Source organism: Enoplosus armatus, chromosome 14, assembly GCF_043641665.1.
Source record: "Enoplosus armatus isolate fEnoArm2 chromosome 14, fEnoArm2.hap1, whole genome shotgun sequence".
NCBI lineage: Eukaryota > Metazoa > Chordata > Actinopteri > Centrarchiformes > Enoplosidae > Enoplosus > Enoplosus armatus.
The window spans coordinates 12050032-12072452 of record NC_092193.1 but is presented as its reverse complement, the minus strand read 5'-3'; the positions used below and the strand labels follow the sequence as shown (position 1 = coordinate 12072452).

The following is a 22421-nucleotide window of genomic DNA, read 5'->3' as shown; positions in this document are numbered from 1 at the left end:
TCATTGAGCTGGACTGTTTGTACCAATGCTGTGTTCCTCTGATTGTTAGAGCGGTGTGCACAGACTCCTGAAACACTGGAAATAAATTTTGTCAATGGCAAATGGTCATGTTTATTTATTTTTTACCACGTTGTAGAAAGGCATCACAGGAGTATATGTAAGCAAAGAAAGGCTGCAATATCTTTAAATCTTACAAATGTTTATAATGATTCAATTTAATATTTAAGGTTTTTCTATTTCTCAAACTTTTCCAGGTTCATAAACTCAGTCAGAAAATTCAACATCCAGTTTCTCATCTGGACTTGTCTTTCTTGGATTATGTGAGTGACACAACATAAAGTGCCTATTGCAAGTATTCACCCCCCTTTGGAAGTTTTATTGTCTTACAATATTGAATCAAATCAGACAGAATGCGTCTTTTGACACTATTGTTTAATTTAGGTCACTTTACAGAGATCTGTTTTCACGTTGTCAAAAAAGACATTAAATAAAAAGACACATTAAATCTACTTTGACTCAATGTTGTAAAACAGTAACTTTTAGGGGGGTGAATACTTTTTTCGTACTCTAACCTGGTTGGACAGTTGTCTGATCAAATCTATTCAGATGATCCTTTGCTGTCTGGATTTCACCAATCCGATTTGAGCAAACTTATGTTTTAGACTCAAAAATGAAATTAAAGATGACCGAATTCCATTTAGCTGCTTCAGATCAAGCCATTGTTAATGTTATGAATAAGAATTTTCCCACTATGAAACCGTGAAAAAGGTCTATTAGTTCAGTTGCTTGTAAGCTTTATATGACTTCTTTGCTTCCTCAGGAGAAGAAAAACATCAGCTCTCAGGGGTACTGCAATACTTCTACTGCACAGAAGGGGGCATCCTGGCTGAAGAAACATAAAATGTTGCAGCACAAAGTAGCAGTCATATTTTGTTGGTTTAACACACTAAAGTGACAAATAAAGCCAACTAAAGATACATTTCAAAATGCTTTATATACAAGTTGCACATACAACATAAAGACTTAAACAATATAAGATTTATACACTTTGTACATCAGCTGACTAGAAACCACTGACAATACTAACAGAAGTGACATGGGGGAGAGTCAAGCCATTTCACACACAAAGTAATTCACAAAATAATGAAAATTCTGCATTGTTAACTCACCAGTATGTCAGTTTGGAAGGTAAATACCAAGAACTGTATTTGCAAACTAAATACTTACATTTTTGTCAGTATAATACCATCTTTCAAGCAGACATATTTTGTGTCCAGTTCTTTCCATGTTTTGAGATAAAATGTGCCATACTTTGTGATTTCCGTCACTAATAACTCGCTATCATTTTAAGGGGAAATGAAATCATGTTGTTTTGAGTTTTAAATGCACAGTTCAGACGAGGCTTGAACATATTTACTCATTTACTCAGTGTCATGTGGGCTCCTAACATGAACATTTCATCCACAGTAAGGCACAGTGACTAAAAGAACAAGAGTTCAATTCAGAAATACGCAGAGGGAAAATATGATTTCATACCATTTTTGTATAGACACTTTGTTTTTTTGGAGCACAACACAAGTTAAACATTGTGCCCTTGTTTTGTAAAGCAACTAAGGACTGATGCAGCCAGACGTCCACTCATAGACACGACACTGAACGGAGAAATTCTGAGAAACAAGTAGCAGTAATCATACTCATGAACACAATAATCAGTAAGTTGGCCTGCAAGGTTATCAGACACTGGCAGCCTTTCAAAAGTTAAATCTCAACATAATGAACGGATCTTCACAGGGGGATATTTTGTGCTGCAAAGCGCTCGATTAGTGTGCCTGGTTTGGAAAGGAGACGCGTTGCTCAAAGGACGTCATATTGATCCTCTATTTGTCCACCAGAGGGAGTGCTAGTCCGTATCTTCCAATAGCAGAGAGAGCTGTGACTGTTCACGTCTGAGATTACTTTTGTCTTTCTGACTGGTTTCCTCGCCAGCAGCCAGCACGAGGTGAGGAGAGGGGGTTGAAGGCCCGAGGCCCCTTTTGCACATGCAGGTGCTGCACTTCAGAGTGGAGCTAAAATCTGATTGGACAGCAGGTGGTGAGGGTTGATTGGGTTAGAAAGACCTGTTGCATATTGTGCTGTAGTAGCTGGCCGGGGCTGCTGAGAGCAGGTTTAACTGTCGTCCTCGTCGTCTTCCTGCCGGTCGTCCTTCAGTATCTCCGGCTCCTGGAAACACTCCTCGAAGAAGTTGACCAGGGATTGGCTCAGGTGCTGCTGTGTCCCATCGCTGTGGAGGAAGTGTCCTTCGTCTGGGTAGATCTGTAGGTAAATACCCGGGATTTATATAGAGCTGCACCTCACAAAAAATTTATTCATTTTTTTTGTTAATTTAGTGTATAAAATTGGGAAAAATGGCCATCGATATTTGCCAAAATGTTCAATTTACAATAATAGAAAACCAGAAAAATGCAGCATATCCTCACATTTGTACAGCTGGAACCAACGACGACAACATCTTAAAAGGACACTTTTTTTTTTAAGTCTATCTTAAAACATCACTCACATGTCCATATGTGCATTGAAACATGGAGACTGGAGCCAAAAGGATTTATCCAAATAATCGATTAGCTTACAGTTACTAATGGACGTTGGCTTGACTTTTGTTAAGACAGAATCCACAGTCCTGCTAATATGAGTTAGTCAAATCAACAGGGTTTCTTCAAATTTTAAAGTCTTTTAGTGCAAAACTCCCTGTCTAAAGAAACACAAAGAGGGAACTTCATACTAAAAAGACTGTAACTTTGGAAGATATCATCTTGATTTGTGTAACTCCTGAAGTCTCATATTAGCTTTGGCTGAACTTCAGATTGCATTTTTGCACGGACTCAGATCTGTGGATTTTGTCCCCCATGTTAGGAAGGAATCTCTCACAGATAGTGTGGAGGGGAGGAATTATTAAAAACAGTTTCAATGAACACACGGACAGTGTTGTATTAAGATGAAAAGAAAAATGTGAACCTCTCTTTTAAATGAGCAATCAAATATCAAAACATCAAAATCAATTAAGCAACTCATGATTTCAGCACTAAATGAATCTCCTTCTAAGAAATGAAAGCTTGTCATAATATCAAGAATTAATAAACATCACAGTTATATGAAACTGCAGCTCACCTGTAGAGTGTAATTGGCCTTCTCGCTGATTAAATGATTGATAAATTTGGCCGTGTGCTGGAAGTGAACCTTTTCTGTGGTGGTGGAGAAGATAAGATTGGAGAGACACATCAGGGTCTGATCACAGTTAAATAGTTGGTGTTTCACTCACTGCAGTATTGAGAAATAATAAATAAAACATTTGTCTGTTACCGTCAGCAGTTGGGTGAATTATCAAGTACTGCTTCTGCAGAAGCTGACCCGCTCTGTGAGCTAAATTTGCCATCTGAAGGAAAGAGAAAGATGTATGTCACCAACATCCTTAATAATGACGCTTAACTTTCACTTTAGCTAAACACCTTTGTGCATGATTTGAATAAGGAGACTAAAACTTTACCGTGTATACTCGGGAATCTGTCTTCGAGCCGAGGTATCGCTCTGAAAATGCAGATGCTGCGATTTGGAAAAGAGGAAGAGGAGAGGAGTTTAGACACCATCCCAGGAACACCAAGATAATAAATATAGATAAGGATAAAAATAAATATCAATACAATAAAGTTGTACCATATAGCTCAAAATCTGTGATGGGGGAGACAGCTGTTCCACATTTAAGTTGGGTGAACTCCTCAGAGCTCAGAAGCATCGTGGCTAAATATCCTCCATAGGCCTGAACAAAGGTAGGGCAGACACAGAAACACATCAAGAAGTCTAATTAATTATACTTTATGTTAATAACTTCCATGTGAAAGGGGCAGGTGTCGTGTCTGTATGAAGGCATGCAAGTTAACCGAAATCTCCTTACCTTTCCATAAACTCCCATTCGAGTCTTGTCAATGTAAGACTCTTTGGATATGAACCTAAAAAAGAAAGAAAACTGGTAAACCTTCCAGTGTTTTGGCCTCGGCTACCGTCGTGCTGGCAGTTAAAGCAGAAGTCTTACCTGAGCGCCTCCAGCTGGTCCCTCTCCTCTAGTTTTCCCAGTTTCCTCCTGACTTTGTGGAGAAAGTTGGTGCCCTGGAAGCCGCTGCCGTGGCCGTCGAAGCGGATGACGATGGTGCTGAAGCTGCTGACCAGGACTGTGGCCCAGTCCACCCGGAACTGCTCCGACACCATCTGTCCGCCGGGCGTACCGTCGCTGTGCACAATACAAACAGCCATGCTGGTCATTTTAGAGACTGAGGTAGACACACATTTTATTTCAGTACTGTCAGTATCATAACTGGTTCAACATCAGAATGATTTCGAAGTTTTTTTTTTAAATACGATAAAATAAAAAGTTAATATCTTTGGGTTTTAGTCAACATAAGCAATTTGACGACTTCACCTGGAGTCCTAAGGAATTGTGATTTTTTTAAGGTTTTATAGACCAAACAATCAATTAATTGAAAAATAATAGACAGATTAAAGGGGCGCTCCAGGGTTATCTCTGCTTGGGCTTTGAGACTATTATTTCTTAACAGAAAGCCGGCATTACAAACTGGGGGCAGTAGTTTGAAAGACACAGGCCTTTACCAGACAGGCAGCGTCTAACAACAGACCCTTTTGAATTGCATTATGGGAAAAGTAGGATCCAGCATTTTTGGATCTTGACCCATACTCTGGACTAGTATAGTGCAATACTAAATCTCTGTAATATTAAAAACAGACATATTCATACTCACACCAGCAGCAGTAAGGGGTAATGGGCTGTGTCTACAAATGCAGCTGGCTTCAGAATCTGCATCGTCAGAGCTACAACAGACAGGACACGGTTATAATACAAGATGATTGGCTGTAATTCCATTAGGATGTACACAACACGAGCACATACTGTAGTCGTCTATGATGATGGTCTTGTTCTCCACTTTGGGCATCTGCATGTTGTTGTACGTCTTGTTTACCCTTTCATTTGTCTCCACGTCAAACACCTCTGCAGTTAAACACAGTAAAAATTTCCGTTTTACAATCTCTCAATGACAAATCTATTTATCAATGACAACGTCTTCGCAGAGAATTCAGTACAGTTTTTTGAACATGGTGATGTGGGAGGACAACACCGCCGAGACGACACTCACTCTGTTTGTCCTCGGTGCTGTAGATAGCCACAGTTGGTACATATGGACCTACACAGAAGAATGTAGGGGAAAAAACAGTTAACACAGACGCAATAATAGAAGTTGATTAAATTCAATGTAACAAGGCACTGATGAAAGACTCAAGTGGCTCCACCACACCAGTAATCAACCCTCTGAAACCCAATCCTCCTCTGCAACAGCATCTCCCTGTCTCATCTTAAACAGACTTCTCAGCCAGCTCTACAGTTAATAATCTACTTCCATCCCATGAGGAAGTAGCTTATTATTTCACAATGGAGCTACTCTCCAAAGATCCAATTAATGAAGAAAGCCACTGGCACTTTTCCTCTCTGGAGTGCGGCCCCTAAACAAATCAGCCTCTATAGAAACTGCGATGTTACTCCCCTGTGTTGAAGCCACAAGGGCAAGAAAAAAACAATGACAGAGGGTCTCTGAGGAACACGAGGAATATCGAGTAAACAACAACACAATGCTAGCCACCGGGCCTCAATTTCATATGACAAATACTAAAAGCAGAAAGCCCACACACTCTCTGCCAGCAGCTCAGCATCACTCACATGACCGCTGGCATGCCGTCAGACGAGACATTTATTTCTGTGGCTAATCGGAGGGATCCAGCAGTGGTTTGAGGTTATCTGCTAATGTCCAGTTCGATAGAAGCTCTCAGCCTGACGTGGAGCACTAATTCAGTTTCTACTGAACAGAAGGCTTTCATTCTCTGGGATGTATAATGATCTCAGTCCGCTGCTGTAAAAAGAGCCTTGACTCAAGAGATTTGAGGTCGAGTACGCTCACCTTTACAGTTGAGTAGGAAGTACTGCATGTTGTGGCTGAATGAGACATCCACATAGCCGCAGTTAAATTCGCAAGACAGGCAGCAGCGGTTGAATGGAGGGATTGTGTCGGCGCTGCAGGATGACAAGTATCATTGCGTACCTTAAATAGCACTTGCAGAAAACACAGAAGTTCTCGTAACCTCTAATGAAATCCTACCTGTACAAGTGGCGTCTTTTGGGGTCGTCCTCGGTGCTCAGAAAGTATCTGTATAACAATCAAATAACAAAATAACCGTGATTGGCTGTTAAAAAAAAAAGTGTGCAAGCAAAAGCTTCAAAATGTCTTACATGAGGTTCCTTTCATGATTGTAGGCCAAGATGCTGGTGATGTCCCAGTCTCCAGAGGTCAGGGACTGGAGTATGTCTGTGCTGGTGTTAGGCTAGAAGAAAGTGAAACAATTAACACACTGCACCAAATCTTCAACACAATCATTAGGAGGATCATTGTGCAATGACCTACCATAGAGGTGGACATAGAGATGTGGAAAAACTTTCCTCTCCCACCCTGAGGGATTGCTCTGGTGAAGAAGAACTTGTGTCCGTCACGGGAAAAGAGTGGCGCTTCATTCTGCAGAGAGGAGAGAAAAACATCTGCACGTCTATACGATGGTTTGTGCCTGCGGGGGCATTTCTAATTCCTGTTATTACCTGTTCAAGCTCAGACACCGAGGGAACACTGTTTTTTTTACTAACTACCACACAATCATCACGTACCTGTCTGTGCAGCCAGCTCTCGCTCTCATCCTCATGTTTCTGAAAACAATAAGAGAGTATGAGTCAACAAATTACATTGTTTGACATTTTGAAAAACATGTTTATTTGCTTTCTGGAGTAGAGTTATATGAGAAGATTGATACCACTCTCATATCTAAGCTGTTTAGCTTAGCACAAAGACTGGGAGCAGGGGGAAACAGCTAGCCTGTCCAAAGGTACACGCCTCTAAATCTCACTATTTAACACAGTATATCTTGTTTGTTCAATCCACAACAATTTGACTTTTTACTGGGGGTTATGTGCCATACTATTTAACATACAGACCCATGCATGGTATCAATCTCCTCATCTAACTGCACCAGAAAGAGTAATAGTCGAACGGGTCTTGAAAAACAGCTGGGCACAGTATTCAGGACTAAATGGTGCATTTGTTAGGGACTATTTTCAGCTGCGGATGTGGTGAGCTAATGAGTGTTGTTAGTAGGTTTTCATGGTTGGTTTTGGTCTTTTCATGGGATATGTTGACAGTAAGAAACCATTTAACCATTTGTTTACACCATTTAAACACCTTTAACAAACACAAAATACACAGTGACGGCAGATGTCACACTTTGCTGAATGCTTCACCTTGATGCAGACTCCAGTTGTAGCCTCACACAGTGTCAGGATGGAGTTGTTCTGCGCTCTGTTCAGCCAGTTGACAGCCAGTTTGGTGCTGGTAGCCCACTTCACCATTGTGATATAATATTCTCTCCTGGAAAAGGCGAGAATACATCACCACCACTGACAACCTCTGTCTCGACTACCTTAACAGAATGCTCCACGGCTACTTTTGGTGCCTTGTTACTTCAAAACAGAATAAAGACACCGTTGGGCTGTCACTCACCCTATTCGGGGGTCATCAGGTTTCTTCATCACCACGGTGTGCAGGGGACCGTTGAGGCTCACCACTGACAGGTGCACTACAGGGTTTTCCTCCCCAGCCTGGAAGGGCCAAGAGGAAACTTGATAGGTCGGACTGGATTTCAGTTTAAGACAGTGAGGAATTGTCTTTCTGTTGTTTTCAGAGTTAAATAAGTTCTATAACTGATTTATTTTGGCTACTTGGGGGCAGCAGAACTTATTTACACATCCAGTAGCCCCAGTTTGTGCCTCTCATGTAGTTATTAGCATCAATTTATTACATTGTTATTACAAAATATCCCTTATAGCCGCTTTAAAATTGCTCAGCCTAAGAATAAGAGTGAGGTTGTGGCTGGAGACTTGCCTTTGGGTAGTGATACTCCAAATTGGCGGGGTACGGCGTTCCTGTGAAAAAGGGAACCTCCATCTTCGGCACCAGCGTGTCATTGACAGTCATGTAGGCCAGACGCAGCCCGTCTGGAGACCACCAGTGGGCTATGTGGGTCTGCAGGATCTCCTCTGTAAAACAAAACAACATGAAACTGAAGACAAATAGAAGTCTTGAAGTTGTGGAACAAAATAAGTTCAATGTTGTACATATTACTCATGTATTTTCTCATCTTTTATACCGGTTTCTTGTTTTTTCAGTTTGTATCTATTTCATGTACACTAAAGCACTGAGGGAACACAGTTTTGTTTCTCTGTATACTGACTGCTGTATATGGAGAGAATGACAATAAATCCTCCCTTGACTTTGACCTTTGAACACTATCAAGTCCCTAACATGAGTAATGCTTCACATATAAAGTCTACATTGCTCTATCTGCAGCTTTCCCATTAGCAGGTGTTTATGTACTTAATATTCTAACACTGATAAAGACATTTGCAATATATCACCATTTGTGCAGACACTAGTTTAATATTCACAGCATGTGTGATTTATGGATCACTCACTCACTGTTGCCGAGGAAAAGTATCAATTACTCATATTCAATTTTGACAGTTTGAAATCCAAAAACATGAAACCAGAAGCTTGGCATTGCAGCAGATACATCATGTTGGTGTAGATGTGATGACACCTAACATGAATCGTATTGTTATCAGTACTACTGCCATCTTCATTATTGAACATTTCTCATGTACAGGCAATTCCAGACATTTATTTTCCTTTTTTTTTTCTTCTTTTGCACTGTGTATGGAGAATGCTATATAAATACAGCTTTATCTGCCTTGCCTGGCTCCATTGTTTAAGGCTTCATTGCTAGTGGTAGAAAACACAGCCTTGAAATATTCTCTGCGAGTTAAAACTTGGCTTTGATCGATAACTGAGGGAGCTGACATTTTAGAAGAAACCAAGACAATGAGTGCAGCAATACCTCCTCACAAGAGAAATTTGATTATTTTGAAAGGCTATGTACTTCAGAGTAAAAACACTCTCCTTCCTTTTCTTTTCTCAGCAGCTTCCTGACGAGTGACTTTCATCCAGCAGGGGGCAGAAGAGCTCTATGAAAAGCACTGCTTGACCGATGTGGAGATCCAAACAACAGCTTTTTAATGGCAAGAATGATCAGCTCAACCTTGATGTGAACTTTGGGATTTTGTTATTATTGATGTTGTCAGGCTGTAATTATTTTCCACATTACTGTGAAGCCTGTTGTAACAGGGTCAGAGTGGGTACAAGACACTATTCAGCATTGGACATCTACACTTGATTGAGTTCTCACTCTGAGGCCAACTATTTTCAAGGCCTGCACCCACAGAACATCAGACAATACAATTTCTTCCATGAAGAGCACCACATTTTATTTTATCCATTATTTTATGAAGGTTGGAGCATTTCATATGACTCCTAGCATGTTGGTCTTTACAGATGATGCCTTTGTTGACATTGAACATCAACCATGGGATACAGGCTGTTTCTGAAATTCATACAAGACAAAAGGATAAACATTTCCTGTAACAGCGCCACAGAAACATGGGATGATTTTCTGTTTCTTGCCCTCGCACATCCACTGTGACGAATCAGTGTTGGGGTGCTGTGAGGTTGACGTGACACTATCTTCTGAGCACGACAATCGCTGCCGTCAGAGGCAAACATACAGCTGTCTCAACCTGCATCAGCTGGGGAAAGGGCACATGCACAGACTAAAACCCACACAAACCTATCTAAAAATCTGTTTCTTTCATCTCATCCGTCTCCCAAACGCACTGCTACTACAGGAAACATTAAAAGTCTCCCCAACTTCAATCCCATGACTTTAATCTCTTGATCAAAGTTAGAGCTCACATGTTCGTTATTATGACAACTGAGGAATAATTATTAACTCTGATCAACATCAAAGCCTCACAGATAATTATTTATTTTTGGCCAAGCATTGTTCAAACCCACAGGGCTGTATTTCAGATTTGAGTTAGGATCTCACTAGTGATGAGTTCTTCTTCTATTGTCCAGGTATTGAAGCCCTGTTTGGATGATGTGGCTATTCTAATTCTGTACTATAGTAACGTATTGCCTATTTAGAGGCATATTCATCCCCGTCTACAAGAAACTGAAGGTGTGCATGAGCCTTTATAGTCAAGTTAGAAAAACGTGAATCAATTGATACACAAGTCATCTAAAATATTTCATTTCATTTGATGGTGTAGCCATAGAAATGGCATGTTTTGTTTGAATATTTCAACATGAAATATGCATGCTTTAACTTCAATGAACTGAATTGATTGCAGCAGAAAAAAACAAAACATGTACTACAAAAAATCTAAAATTGAATGTGTGGATCCAAATAGAAGAAGTCGCCTGAAATCACCTGTTTTCCCTCTTTAGCCCTCTGATGCACAACATATTGAAAACTTTGGGTCATGGGTGATAATTTTCAATGTTATGTAATACATAGCTGAATGTTTCTTTGTAATATCTTTTTAACAAAATTATGTCTTCACCCAAGATTTTAAGAAACAATTAGGAATTTTGTTTTATTGTCATAAGCCATTATATAAATGTCTCTGTCTTGCTATGTAATGAAATGAATGTTGTTTACACATCTCACTGAAACTTGCAGACATGGCTCAGGATGACAGTCATTAGTATAATTTATTTTCTAAAAAGAGACAAAACATAATCATACTTGTGTCAAATGTATTGTTTTTGCAGAAATTCTGACTACACAAAAAGCAATTAATACTTGAGAAGTACAGACAGCCCGAGTCCACCACTATTTATTTGTGACTATACTGATATAGACTCTGGTCCTGGTCCTCTTATCATTGAACCGAAGACCTTGGATGTCCTCATATCTCCTGACACTCAATGTGGCCTTATAATACAATGGATTTTGCATCTCTCTCACTCGCTCACTTGCTCACTAGCACACTAGCTATTACAACAGGTTAACAGCTAGTACAATAATGATTTTTAACATATAACTATGTTGTTCTTACATCTTTCTAACCATATACATATTTACAGAATGATGAATCTGCACATGATGTATATTCTGAGGTGAGAAGTACAATAACACTTCTACTGAGAACACATGCAGGTCATTTCTGACCCATGTTGTGCATTTTTGGGGTGGTGATACAAAAATGTTTTTTATGCAAAAATAAAATAAAATAATAGATATAAAATAATTAAAAAACAACTTAGGAATTCATTAAATATTGAAAAATAAAATGCATAACATTTAAAGATATAATACTTTTGACCCATGTTGTGCATCAGAGGGTTAAAACATACCACACACAATACTGTGATGAGAGTGTCTGCTGCTCACAGTCAAGTTTAAATTCTTTCACTCAAGGTTGAGGATGTTTGACTGCAGAACACTAAATGCCTGAGAGAAATGAGGCAGCCTCTCCTTGAACCATATTCACTTTTGCCAAAGTTGGTGTCTCACCTGAACAATACAGTTCACACTGTGTGTAAACGACATAAGCTACATGACGTCAGTGTTTGTGAGACAGTCTGTTATCCGCTGATAAATCACTGAAACATGGTGGGAAAACACAGCACGACAAATCTTTCTTTAGCATTGAAAATGGATTACTTCTTTCATGTCATGTTCAGTGTCTACAACAAAGAAATAATCCCATTAATGAAAAACCGGTTAGAGCCAACCCTGAAGCAGTTCATGCACTGTAACAGAATTTCTCTCATAATAACTGGCATTTTGCAATTACATTATACAATTACACTGCAATTATTATCCAAAACCACCCACTGCATAAATCCAAAATTGATAATTATAACAATGCTGGAAACAGAAGTCATCACTTGCTAAATGAGAAACCTATAAACTTTATTATAAATGACGGCACAGAGGAGGAACTAGTCTCAAACACGGCAGCGCATCTGTAAACAAAGCCACATCCAAGTGGTTTGTAATTGAAATGTCGGTCTCACATATGCAGTAATCAGAAAATGTCTCATATTAAATTACAAGTATGCTGGCTTTTGAACATCTGCTGAGTGAGATTGCAGCGCGGCAGACATGAATTAATTAAAATTGCCTGAACACAAAGACGAGCTACGGGAAGTCATAGAGAAGGAGGGGCACTGAAACGGAGCCAGCTGTGATCTTTTCAGATTGGAGTCATGCACACAAACACCTGCCACGCGGCAAGGTGAGGGTGGCGGGGTAAAGTTTGTGGACACTCTTGACCAGCGGTGCATATTCCATCAGATCGCAGAGCATTTTAAGGTCTCTCATCCTATTTGTTGTGGTTTGTCGGGGCCTGCAACTTTACTGTTCTCAAACTGCATGCTACCTGCCCAGCACCAAACAGCAGGCAGACAACAGAGTGGAGCATTCAGCAGCTAAAGAACCAGATACTCCCCTAAGGAAACCAAAAACAGCTAAAAGAGAGTGAATATTGGACTTACATTCATCAGGTGGACAGAAACACGACTCCAAATGAATGCTAATGTTGCTCCATGTCTGCTGGATATGTGTAGACATGCAGCTGTTTGCAAACACAACAGCTTGTTTCTGCTGCCCCTAAGTTACCAAATATTAAAGCAGGTTTAAGAGGAAATCCGAGCGCTACTGAATACAATGACAACAGTGGCGACAGTTTTGGGAAGGCCTTCACTGGCCTCCACAGAGCCCTGACCTCAACCCCAACCAATACTTTTTGGAACGCCGACTGCGAGCCAGACCTTATCATTCTACATCACTGTCCAATCAGTGACTCGAGGAAATCCTTCTCGGAAGACTGAAAGGGTGTTACAATAGCATGTTAATGTCCAGTTTTGTCAGGTCTGAAATTGACAGAAACTTTGTCCACTATTTGCAACATGGATACGACATGATATTATCCAGGGCTTTGTTGTATTTTGGTGTAACAGTGTTTGTTGTCTCACCTTCATACAGCCAGTCAGCGAGGCCATTGAAGATGACTCCCTCTTTACCAGTGGAAACCAGTCGGATTGCTCGGCTCTCTACTGTTGTTCTGTAGTAGATGTTGTTTTCAAATATGAAGATCTGGACAGAGAAATGCAGAAGGGAGAACCATCATTAGTCTGTATCAGTCTCTCACTATAGTGCAAAGCTGGGACTGCTTTTCCTCTGCGTCTCCCATCTTTATATCTACAGTACGTCAAAACCCACCTGAGGCTTTTTATCACAACATGACTGGATCTTAATCCAGAGAGAAACACAGCTACCCTCTCAATGACACTTATAAGCTAATACAGTCTCAGTCAACACCTGCCTTAAGCACTGTGTTAACAGATATTTGCCTAATTACAGTTCGAGTTGGATTCCTCTCCAAAGCACTATGAAACCCTTTCTGTCGCTAATCAAGGCAACGGAGCTGCCTGACGCCCTGCAGGCACACACCATTTTCCCTGTGTGTTTATTGAGACATTATGCCGTCTGCTGAGGGTGGGCGACGGCTGAGCTAAACTCCTGATTTAAACCCTCAGTACCAACGATGGCATTAAGACAGACCGCTGGCAGATGAGTGTGTGACACTTGAAACCCTCTGTCAATCCACTCCAGTGTCTTTGCTGCTTCGCCCGGTGCCAGTATGAGGGAGATGAATGTGGGATTGATTTGTATCTGAAGCTCAGGCCGTGTTGGTGTGACTGGGCTGTCAGCTGAAACCTCTTCAGTTAAATCTAAGCTTCAAATCGCCGGCGCAAGAATAAAAAAAAAAGAGACATGGCTCCTTTCGCTCTGATCTATGGCTGCTGTTGAGAAAATCAAAGTTTTATATTGTGGGATCAGCATCTGAGGAAAACAGATCAATGCAGGGCTGTGTAAAGCAAAGGAAACTGGTGGTTGGCGAATGTTGCAAAAGCGCCACGGGATATAGTGAAAATCATAGGCAGCTTTCAAAGAGTTACATAAAAATTTAATTCTCAGCTTTTTAATTATTATGAATTACACCTTGGCCAAAGCTGCCTCGAAATTCAACCTCAAAAACCTCGACTGAATGTCCCAATACTTACACTAAAGGATTAAAAGAGATAGACTCAGGCTCCAGGTTCAAGGGATTCATTATCAGCAGAGAGCCCATTAAAGCATTTAGTCGTAAATAATCCTGAATGGCCTCTGAAGACCGGAATCATTTAAAAATCATGTGGCAATCTCTTGACCTATGCTCAGTCATTTCTTGACTTTTCAATGGTCAAGAGAAAACAGAGAAAAGGCAAAAGGCTAGAAAAGAGTCTTTTCAAAAGGGTGGAGAGATGAAAGTAGCAACATCAAAGATACCTGTGGAGCTCCACTAGCAGGGTTTCTTATTTGTGCGTGAGTGTGTGTATTTGGTTGTGAATTACTGTCTCTTAAATCCACCCGTTCTTCCCCCTCCTCTTTTGTGTCAATATAACCTCTTTTTCAGGTGTGTGTGTTGACCCAGCCTCACTGATTACTCTGTCACGGTAGAGTAATTGCTTGCGGTTTAATGAGGGGAGCGTCGCAGGATTCATCTCCCTTCTCCTCTCACTGTACATCTGATGCTTCACTGCACACAGCCATACTCCCACAAACACCTCTCATCTGTATGTGCTGATGACGTGCCTGATGATAGATTGCCCCAATTCTGATAAACTTGGAAAATCATTTTATTCAGAAACAGTGAGGAGAAAAAAAAGAAAGAAAACATGTCCAACATCGCCAGGTCAGACAGAGACAAAAGACGAGAGCTCATCACGTCTTTTTTTCTCACATAACCTCGGCTGTTCATCAAATCAAACGCGGAGCTGCTTCCATTGCGAAAGGAACAATCAGGTACACTATTACCATATGCAAATTCATCTGCCTTCTTCCCTCGGCAGGCAAAGTCTCATCGCACACTTGAAATGTTAATATTTTCTCACAGCAATGTATCTGTAATTTAAGCAAATGAGACGATAAGAGCAATTATGGAGGAAGAGAAAGCTTTGAAGTAATAGCTGATGAAACACGGAGCTGTCTGTTGTCTGAGCACCGCAATACAAACAGCAGCTAATTTAAAGTCAACAAGGTAAAAAAAAAAAAAAAGTGAAGTATTGCATTGAATTATCAGTGCTTGGGTCAATGGCACTTCTAAGCTCATTAAAGGATGAGGCTGCCACTATTCTATATTTTTTGGAAACAAATCACACGAAAAGACCAAAGCTAACAATGTTTTAGTTGCCTCTCAATACTTGGAGTTCAGCTCCAAGCCTGTTGGTTAAAAATATACTGTTTTTTTCAAAAATGTTCAAAAAAGGCTAAATAATTTGCTGAAACAGCAGAGCACTGCAGCTTTTACCCAACGTTACTCAAACAGGAGTAAATAGTACATTTGTTAAGGGACTATTTTCACCTGCGGATTAATACACATTTGGTGCTCTAGTGAGTATTTACAGAAGCAGGACGGCGTATGTGGGATTGACTCCAAACAAACTACAGTGCCCGTGTTCATAGCAACAAAGGAACATGCCACTCAGTGTAGCAGTGTGGCTCGTTCATAGAGTTTTCAATAGTTTTTGAACAACTATAGAGATTAATGTTACAGAGGAATAAGCTGCGACATATCAAGCTTTGGCTAAACAAACAATTTGTAGCTACACAGGATACATTTATTGGTGGTTTTAGTCTTTTCATAGGATTTGTTGACAATAAAATTGCACAGTTATACTAAAGGCTATGTGTTTCTGCAGGTCGACATCATTTGTCAGTGCCTTCCAAAACCGTTAGAAAAAATACAACTTGGTTAGATAACAAAGTTTGGTTAGGGTTAGAAATACATTGTGGTTTGGGTTAAAATAACCACTATACGTTTGTCATCATGGTTAACAATTGAGGTCACATTTTGTCTACTCCAACCTACTCCTTTTGCAGACAGTGTAGCTCTCTAACAACGTAACGCTACTTACTCCTTTGCTCCCGACAGAAAAGTGACAAAATGCCTTGAATTTACCAAAAGTTGTTCACTCTACTACTGTTGTTGAATTTAAAATTGCTTGAGCCACTCTAACACATTTTCCTGTGCAGCTTGTTATGAACGTGGTCGGTGTTGAGTCACTTTTTGAATGGAGAGAAGCCACTTTTTTTGTTGAATCCAAGGACTTCAGGCAAAGAGTTTAGCAGGGTTTATTCTATAACTATATTCTACAAAAAGCTACAAAAACATTTTATTTACTTAAAATAAAAATGCTTATTCCTCATGTTATAGAGACATACCAATATACAAAGACAAAAAATGTATGGAAATGCCAAATGGAACTGCGATGAAACCAAATTGACAACATCAATTTTCTTTGCCCAATTGAACAAACTGTCTCCAAATCAACTGGTGCGTTTTACAAAATCTGTCCCCAAATGTGGCTGGCGAAACACACACACACACACACACACACACACATTTTAGTCAGTGCCATGTGTTTGCTTCCTCCCAGCAACCCCAGACTGTCCAAGCCTCGGGTTGTGCCACCGAGGTGCCATCTGCCACTGTAGCTCTCACCAGCTCATGTGTTGTCACCGAGTTGTGAGAGTAAAAATCATTTGGCTTTGCAGTGACATTGATGGAGGTCAAAGTAAGGAGCAAGTTTGCCCTGGAACCCTTAAAGCCGTCATTACAGTGTACATAAACCTCTTATCTCCACAACATTTGTCTGTTCCACTGCGACAAACCATAAATCACTACTGCGCCTCCTCTGCCATGCCAGGCTGATTCTGACAGATCTCCAACAGCATTCAATGAGTGTAATCTCGAGGGTACGGCCTCCTTACCAGCTGCTGGCCTCGGGGTCCCCATCCAGCAAACTGCAGGATAGCTTCATGCACTTCAGGGGGATTCAGAGGCCAAGTTTCCCTGTGGAGAAAACACATTGAGGAATCAATACAGCATGTGTCTGTATGTACGCTACATGTACGATGCATCGTGTACATCTGGATACAAATGCATAGTCAGAGCAAGGAAGTCATGTGTTTTATGGCTTGTTCCCTCACTCTAGGCTTCATCAATCATCCACATCCTTTTTTTAGCCCATGCTGACTTTGCTTGGCTCACTTCAAATACACAACAGTAGGGAAATAAGCGGACAAAGACGGATGAAAGGCTAAAAACAGGCCAGGCTGTATGCAGCGCACAAAACTAAATTGAACTTAAATGCATTCCCACAAAGAGGCAGCGAGAGCAGGTAAATGGGGCTGACGTCAGTGGACTGGCTGCATGGGGCATATTATTGTCCAGGAAGAAGGCAGAAAATGAAAAGGTCTTACTGTGTCACAAGGCTGTAAATAATGTACTTGGCCACATAGGAGTATTGGTAGATCTGCGGAGACAAAACAGCATTGCAGTTAAAGAAGGACAACCTCTTGGAAAATGAATGAAATGGAGGGATTCTCACCGGTTTCACTTCAAAGGCAAACAACACGTGTTGCATGTCTGGAGACACTTGGTACTTGGCGGCTCTGGATCTGTCCTGGATGGGATCAAAAACAAACGTGCAGTTGTAACACACCGATACAGCAGCAGTAGAGAGTTTACTTACTACTCTCCAAGTAAAAAAAAAAAAAAAAAACTACACAAAAACAATGCTGGAGTAAGATGATACTCACAAACATCTGGTTCGGCACGATAACAGTTCTCTCCTTTGTGTCAACGTTAAGGTTGACAACATCCCCATCCCTTGTGCGGTACAGCAGTTCATTGTCTGTAAATGACAAAAACAACCATCAGAGGGGGAGATAGTAGAAACTGTACCAGCTTAGTTTTTACACTTACCATAGTGCCCTTAGTGCCAAACTGCTATTAAACGTTTTTTGGGCCACTTTGGGGCAGTAGAAACACACAATGTACACAATGTTTAGTTGTTATAGCGCATGTCACAGAATCACATATTGTGTTTCTGTCCACCTGATGAACGTAAGTCCGATAGCTGTTTGGTCAACTCCTGAGGGAAACATCTGGCTCTTGACCTGCTAAATGCGCCACTATGTTCACCAGCTTGTTTCTGACTTTGTCTGTGTGCTGATTGGTCCTGAGCAGCTGGCTCACAGTTGATTTTTTAGAGAATAGTTATTATTTAAATTGCCAGTAAGCTAGCAAACATTCCTGCTCAATTCAAGTTGTTTCTCTTGCTGTTCTGTTTAATGCTGGCTAATTTGCTAATCGCTAACTCTGTCTTGAGGCCTCACTTAAATGATCAAAACATCTCCCATTGAACAGTCTTTAAACAGACTGAGTGTGTGATATATCCAGGCTAGCACTCAGCTAGCTATAATGCTGTTGTCCTTGTCATCCTGCTCTGTAGACAACAGTTTCGTGAACCAAGGCAACACTGCTTGCTATCATTTGAAGCTTGTGGGACACAAACACTCTTTTTAAGTGTGTTTCTCATCAGATTGAATTTCATAACCCAAAGATTTCCTCAGAAATATCTGAAATCTCTCCTCTCTCTTAAATGACAAAAGAAATGCTCAACTGATGTGATTGTTTCAGTGTCTTCTTGCCCTCGCCAAATCAATTTGCCAACACCTGTTTGCGGCCATGAAAATGTTCATCTTGTAAAGCCGCACAGTTTGTTCTGTTTCACTTTATAGCCATTTTTTTGTGAGGAGGGACACAAACAAGAGTTGAAAATGTCATTGCACACTGAGTCCAGGATGGAAACTGTAATTACGCCACATCATTTTCACGAGAAGGTCTGAACTGGGAGTCATAAAGAGAAGCGATGGTGACTCAGCTGCCAGAGATGGTGCTTTTGTTTCCTCTATAGTCAAAGCAGATTTTCATGAATACATTTAGCTGCAGATGTTTCGTGTTGGATACTCGTTCTCATTGCGGGACAATATTATTCTGTTATATCTCGAAAATATGAATGCGTCAGACAGACAGCAGCAGTTCTTTGTTCAGTCTGAAGGTCGAATCCTTTTGTCTTTGGATCAGAGTCTGTGTGAGAAACTCAGAGGTGAGTCCAAAGACTACTGAGGCAAGCGGTGATCAAAGAGCAACGGGGATCAATTACGTACTGCTGTGAATGAAGTCCACGAAATATTGATGAGGACTACTAAAGTGTGTTGTTGTCCCACTGGGTTTCTTATCAGAAGGTCATTAGCACCAAATGGGAGTTGATTGCATTAACTTAACTGACAAGATGCAATGTCACACGATTGATTGCCGGGGTGATTTGTCGGGTGCCAAGGACGTTTTCATCATGGCCGTGAATGAAGGGCGCGGAAACACAGGAACTTAACTAATTATATGTTAATAAGGCCATAATGTAAGTAATCAGGGGAACAGTTTCCACAGTAGAACAAAAGGACAGATGTAAGGTCGTAATGTGTCTGTCACATAAGCAGCGGTTGAATGTAACTAAGTACATTTACTCAAGTACTGTACTTAAGTACAACTTTGAGGTACTTTTTTCATTTTATGCTACTTTCTACTCCAGAACATATTAGAGGGAAATATTGTACTTTTTACTCAACTACATTTGTCTGTCAGGTTTAGCTACTTGTCACTATACCTTTCCTGTCCAGTGAAAACCACGTATCTCCAAATTTGAAGACTTTGAATTTAAATGTTTCTGATAAACTGAAGGATGAAGTTCCTTAATGGGTTGAGAAAATTCTCCCATTCTGTTCTCACAGGGCAGCGATGCTACAAGATTAGTAGATTAAACTACCCAACAGAATATAAAGTAGTTAAAATTAGCTCAGACTTAAATATCTACAGCAGTAAAATGCAACATACACGTTAATGCAGCAGTAATATTAATAGTAAAACACTGACCATTTTACTGCACAATGACACAACTTTACTGATGATACTTACATACTTAAGTAAGGTTTTGAATGCAGGACTTTTACCTGTAGTTGAGTATTTTGATAGTGTGGTGTTAGTACTTCTACTTAAGTAAAAGATATGAATACTTCCACCACTGCACACAGGTAGGAGATGTGAGTTTATTTATACAGCTGCATTCAAATGTAATCATGCAAGTCAGGAGGTATGTTCATGCTTATAAGCTGTCTGTGCATGAATGTGTTGTGAGAGATGTTGAACCAGTTCAAACTGTTGTTCATGTTCTAGTGTTACGTGTAACAATTTTGCAAGACATATTTAAAAGCTCTTTTATCCAGTATGAACTGGATCTATAATGTTCAGGGCGTCAAAAACAAAATCAATAAAATCACTTGTTTGCTAAATTTGAGGAAAGAGCTTTAAAAATTTAACTCTGAACAACCTTTTAGATTCTTGTGATTCAGACCAGAAGACCATCTGTGTATCATCTGCATCAAATTATAACAGTATGTACTTGGAGGAAAAACATCAGAAATGGATAAAAGAACACTGAGTTCATTTTTGAGCTTGGAAACTTGGAGCTTTGAGTCTCAACTACCTCAGTGTGATACGAGCAAACTCCATTCACTGAGGAAGACTGTGAGATGTGATTGAAACCTCCAGAAAAAGCTATTAAGTGGACCTTGGGTTCAGATTTTTTTTTGTAATAAAAAAAAGACTAAAATGAGTGCTTACTTGACAATGTCTGCTCAGTATATCTAAAACGCTGAGTATCCCAAACCATCGTCTATTTCAAATTTTGATGTTAAAAAACTTTTCTTCAAAAGTATTTTACCCTTGGATGAATTAAAACATTCCTAGTACATCACAAATATATGAATTCAAATCATTTAATAAGTAATAAGGACACAAGAACAACTTACTTGCTAAACTTACCTCTATCAAAACATGTAATTAATTAGTAGTAGTACTAGTACTAGTAGTTGTACTTACTACCAACACAGAATACCACTGGTTCAGACTGTCGTACACTTCACAGTAAAGTCCAATTATCCATCTACGAATAAAGTGTCACCCGTTCAGATTATCATGCAGAAGCTGAAAAATATTTCAAGCACTTTTCCTGTCGAACACCAGAGGGGGCCATGTCAGCTGATCCAACATTCATGAGCTCAGGTGGCGGCTTCCTACTCGCTACTTTGTCAAGGTTACAGAGGCCACAGCAAACCCGCTCTACTGTACATCTGTTCAGTTCAGACCATCTTACTGAGCGCCTGGTACACAACAGGCTGAATTTGCAGCGCACACATAATGAGCTTGAAAACCTGGTGCGTTTGTTTGCCATGGAGACAGAAACAAATCTCAGGTCGAGTGAGTTTATGTGCGTCTGCATGATGTTGCATAACGGCTGCGTCCTTTTTGAAAGAGGATGATCACAGTTATAGTGAAAATAATCCCATCAGAGCTGTGTTTTTTTTTACAACTGTAATTTCTTTCAGTCAAGTTAAAGATCTCAGTAGTCACAGTTACATTCAGGTGCATTAACATTAGCTATAGAAACTGGGAGGCTTAATGGTCTCCATGCAGAGAAAAGACTGTTATGTGATTTGGGTGAGACTGAAGACAAAGTAAATTTTATATTTTATTGCATTACATTGTCATCTATAAAGCTCTACTGTTGAAGCTTCTTAAAGCACTCAACTCCTCTCTCATTTAAATCTTGTAATAATAGTACACGATCAAATAACTGCTTATCCTTAGATCATATATTATATATTATATAATATATTACATATTATGAATGATATGCACTTCAAACCCTCAAGCTAGATTCTTTCATTCCCCTCTGAGACTTTTAAGCTTTACTATCATATGTTTTTTATGACTCTTGTAATTGTTTTTATTAGTATTACACTTGATTGTTGGTTGTCTGGCTTTAGACATGTTGCTCTTTTATGCTGCGTATGTGGTTGTCTGTTAAGTTATATGATGATTTGAGGGCAAAACTTTTTAGTAAAATGTCTCTGATAACTTTTTCTAGTTGGATAATTTGAAAAAAAAATTGTTGTGTTGCTCAACCTGTTGTATTTTAGGAAGGAGATCTTTATATGTAGCAGATTTTATTTCTAGAGATTCAGAAGGGAGATAAATGGTCTTTAGTTTCAATGTAATTTTATATTTACTGTAACATTCTTACGTTATGGACAACAATGATGCCTGTCATAATGTGTCAGGAAATGTTCTGCGTTTTGACACAAGAGGAAGATGCTAAATGCCAAACTGTTCACTCACCGCTGAGCCATTTGGCGTCTGGGTCATGGACGTGAAGGTCTGGACCAAAAACATCCTCTACGGTGACTGTCTTCTTAAGGGCGAGGCTGTCGTCTTCACCTGTCGAGTGCATCGCCAAAAGATAAATAAACATGCATAAATTACATATGACGCGCAGAAGCTCACATGTATATTTAAGTGTCAGGGTGTGGAGAAAACTTCAAGAAGTCGTCGTTCAGTCTCGTGAGATTTATCA

At 40.0% G+C, this 22421-nt stretch overlaps 1 protein-coding gene across 1 annotated transcript in view; it reads right to left on the bottom strand.

Annotated features, from left to right (window-relative positions):
- Positions 1-2166: 2166 nt before the first annotated feature.
- The window catches only part of dpp6b (dipeptidyl-peptidase 6b), a 58249-nt gene continuing 37994 nt past the window's right edge, over positions 2167-22421 (bottom strand). The window contains exons 3-26 of the mRNA XM_070918404.1: positions 22187-22285; positions 17707-17801; positions 17496-17570; positions 17368-17420; positions 16876-16957; positions 13035-13155; positions 8037-8191; positions 7656-7753; positions 7397-7523; positions 6770-6808; positions 6516-6623; positions 6344-6435; positions 6213-6260; positions 6015-6127; positions 5199-5246; positions 4955-5053; positions 4806-4875; positions 4085-4279; positions 3947-4001; positions 3709-3811; positions 3542-3597; positions 3358-3430; positions 3166-3239; positions 2167-2313 (exon numbers count right to left, since the gene is read on the bottom strand). Coding sequence (XP_070774505.1) covers positions 2167-2313; positions 3166-3239; positions 3358-3430; positions 3542-3597; positions 3709-3811; positions 3947-4001; positions 4085-4279; positions 4806-4875; positions 4955-5053; positions 5199-5246; positions 6015-6127; positions 6213-6260; positions 6344-6435; positions 6516-6623; positions 6770-6808; positions 7397-7523; positions 7656-7753; positions 8037-8191; positions 13035-13155; positions 16876-16957; positions 17368-17420; positions 17496-17570; positions 17707-17801; positions 22187-22285 — 2225 coding nt within the window. The remainder of the gene's footprint in view (positions 2314-3165; positions 3240-3357; positions 3431-3541; positions 3598-3708; positions 3812-3946; positions 4002-4084; positions 4280-4805; positions 4876-4954; positions 5054-5198; positions 5247-6014; positions 6128-6212; positions 6261-6343; positions 6436-6515; positions 6624-6769; positions 6809-7396; positions 7524-7655; positions 7754-8036; positions 8192-13034; positions 13156-16875; positions 16958-17367; positions 17421-17495; positions 17571-17706; positions 17802-22186; positions 22286-22421) is intronic.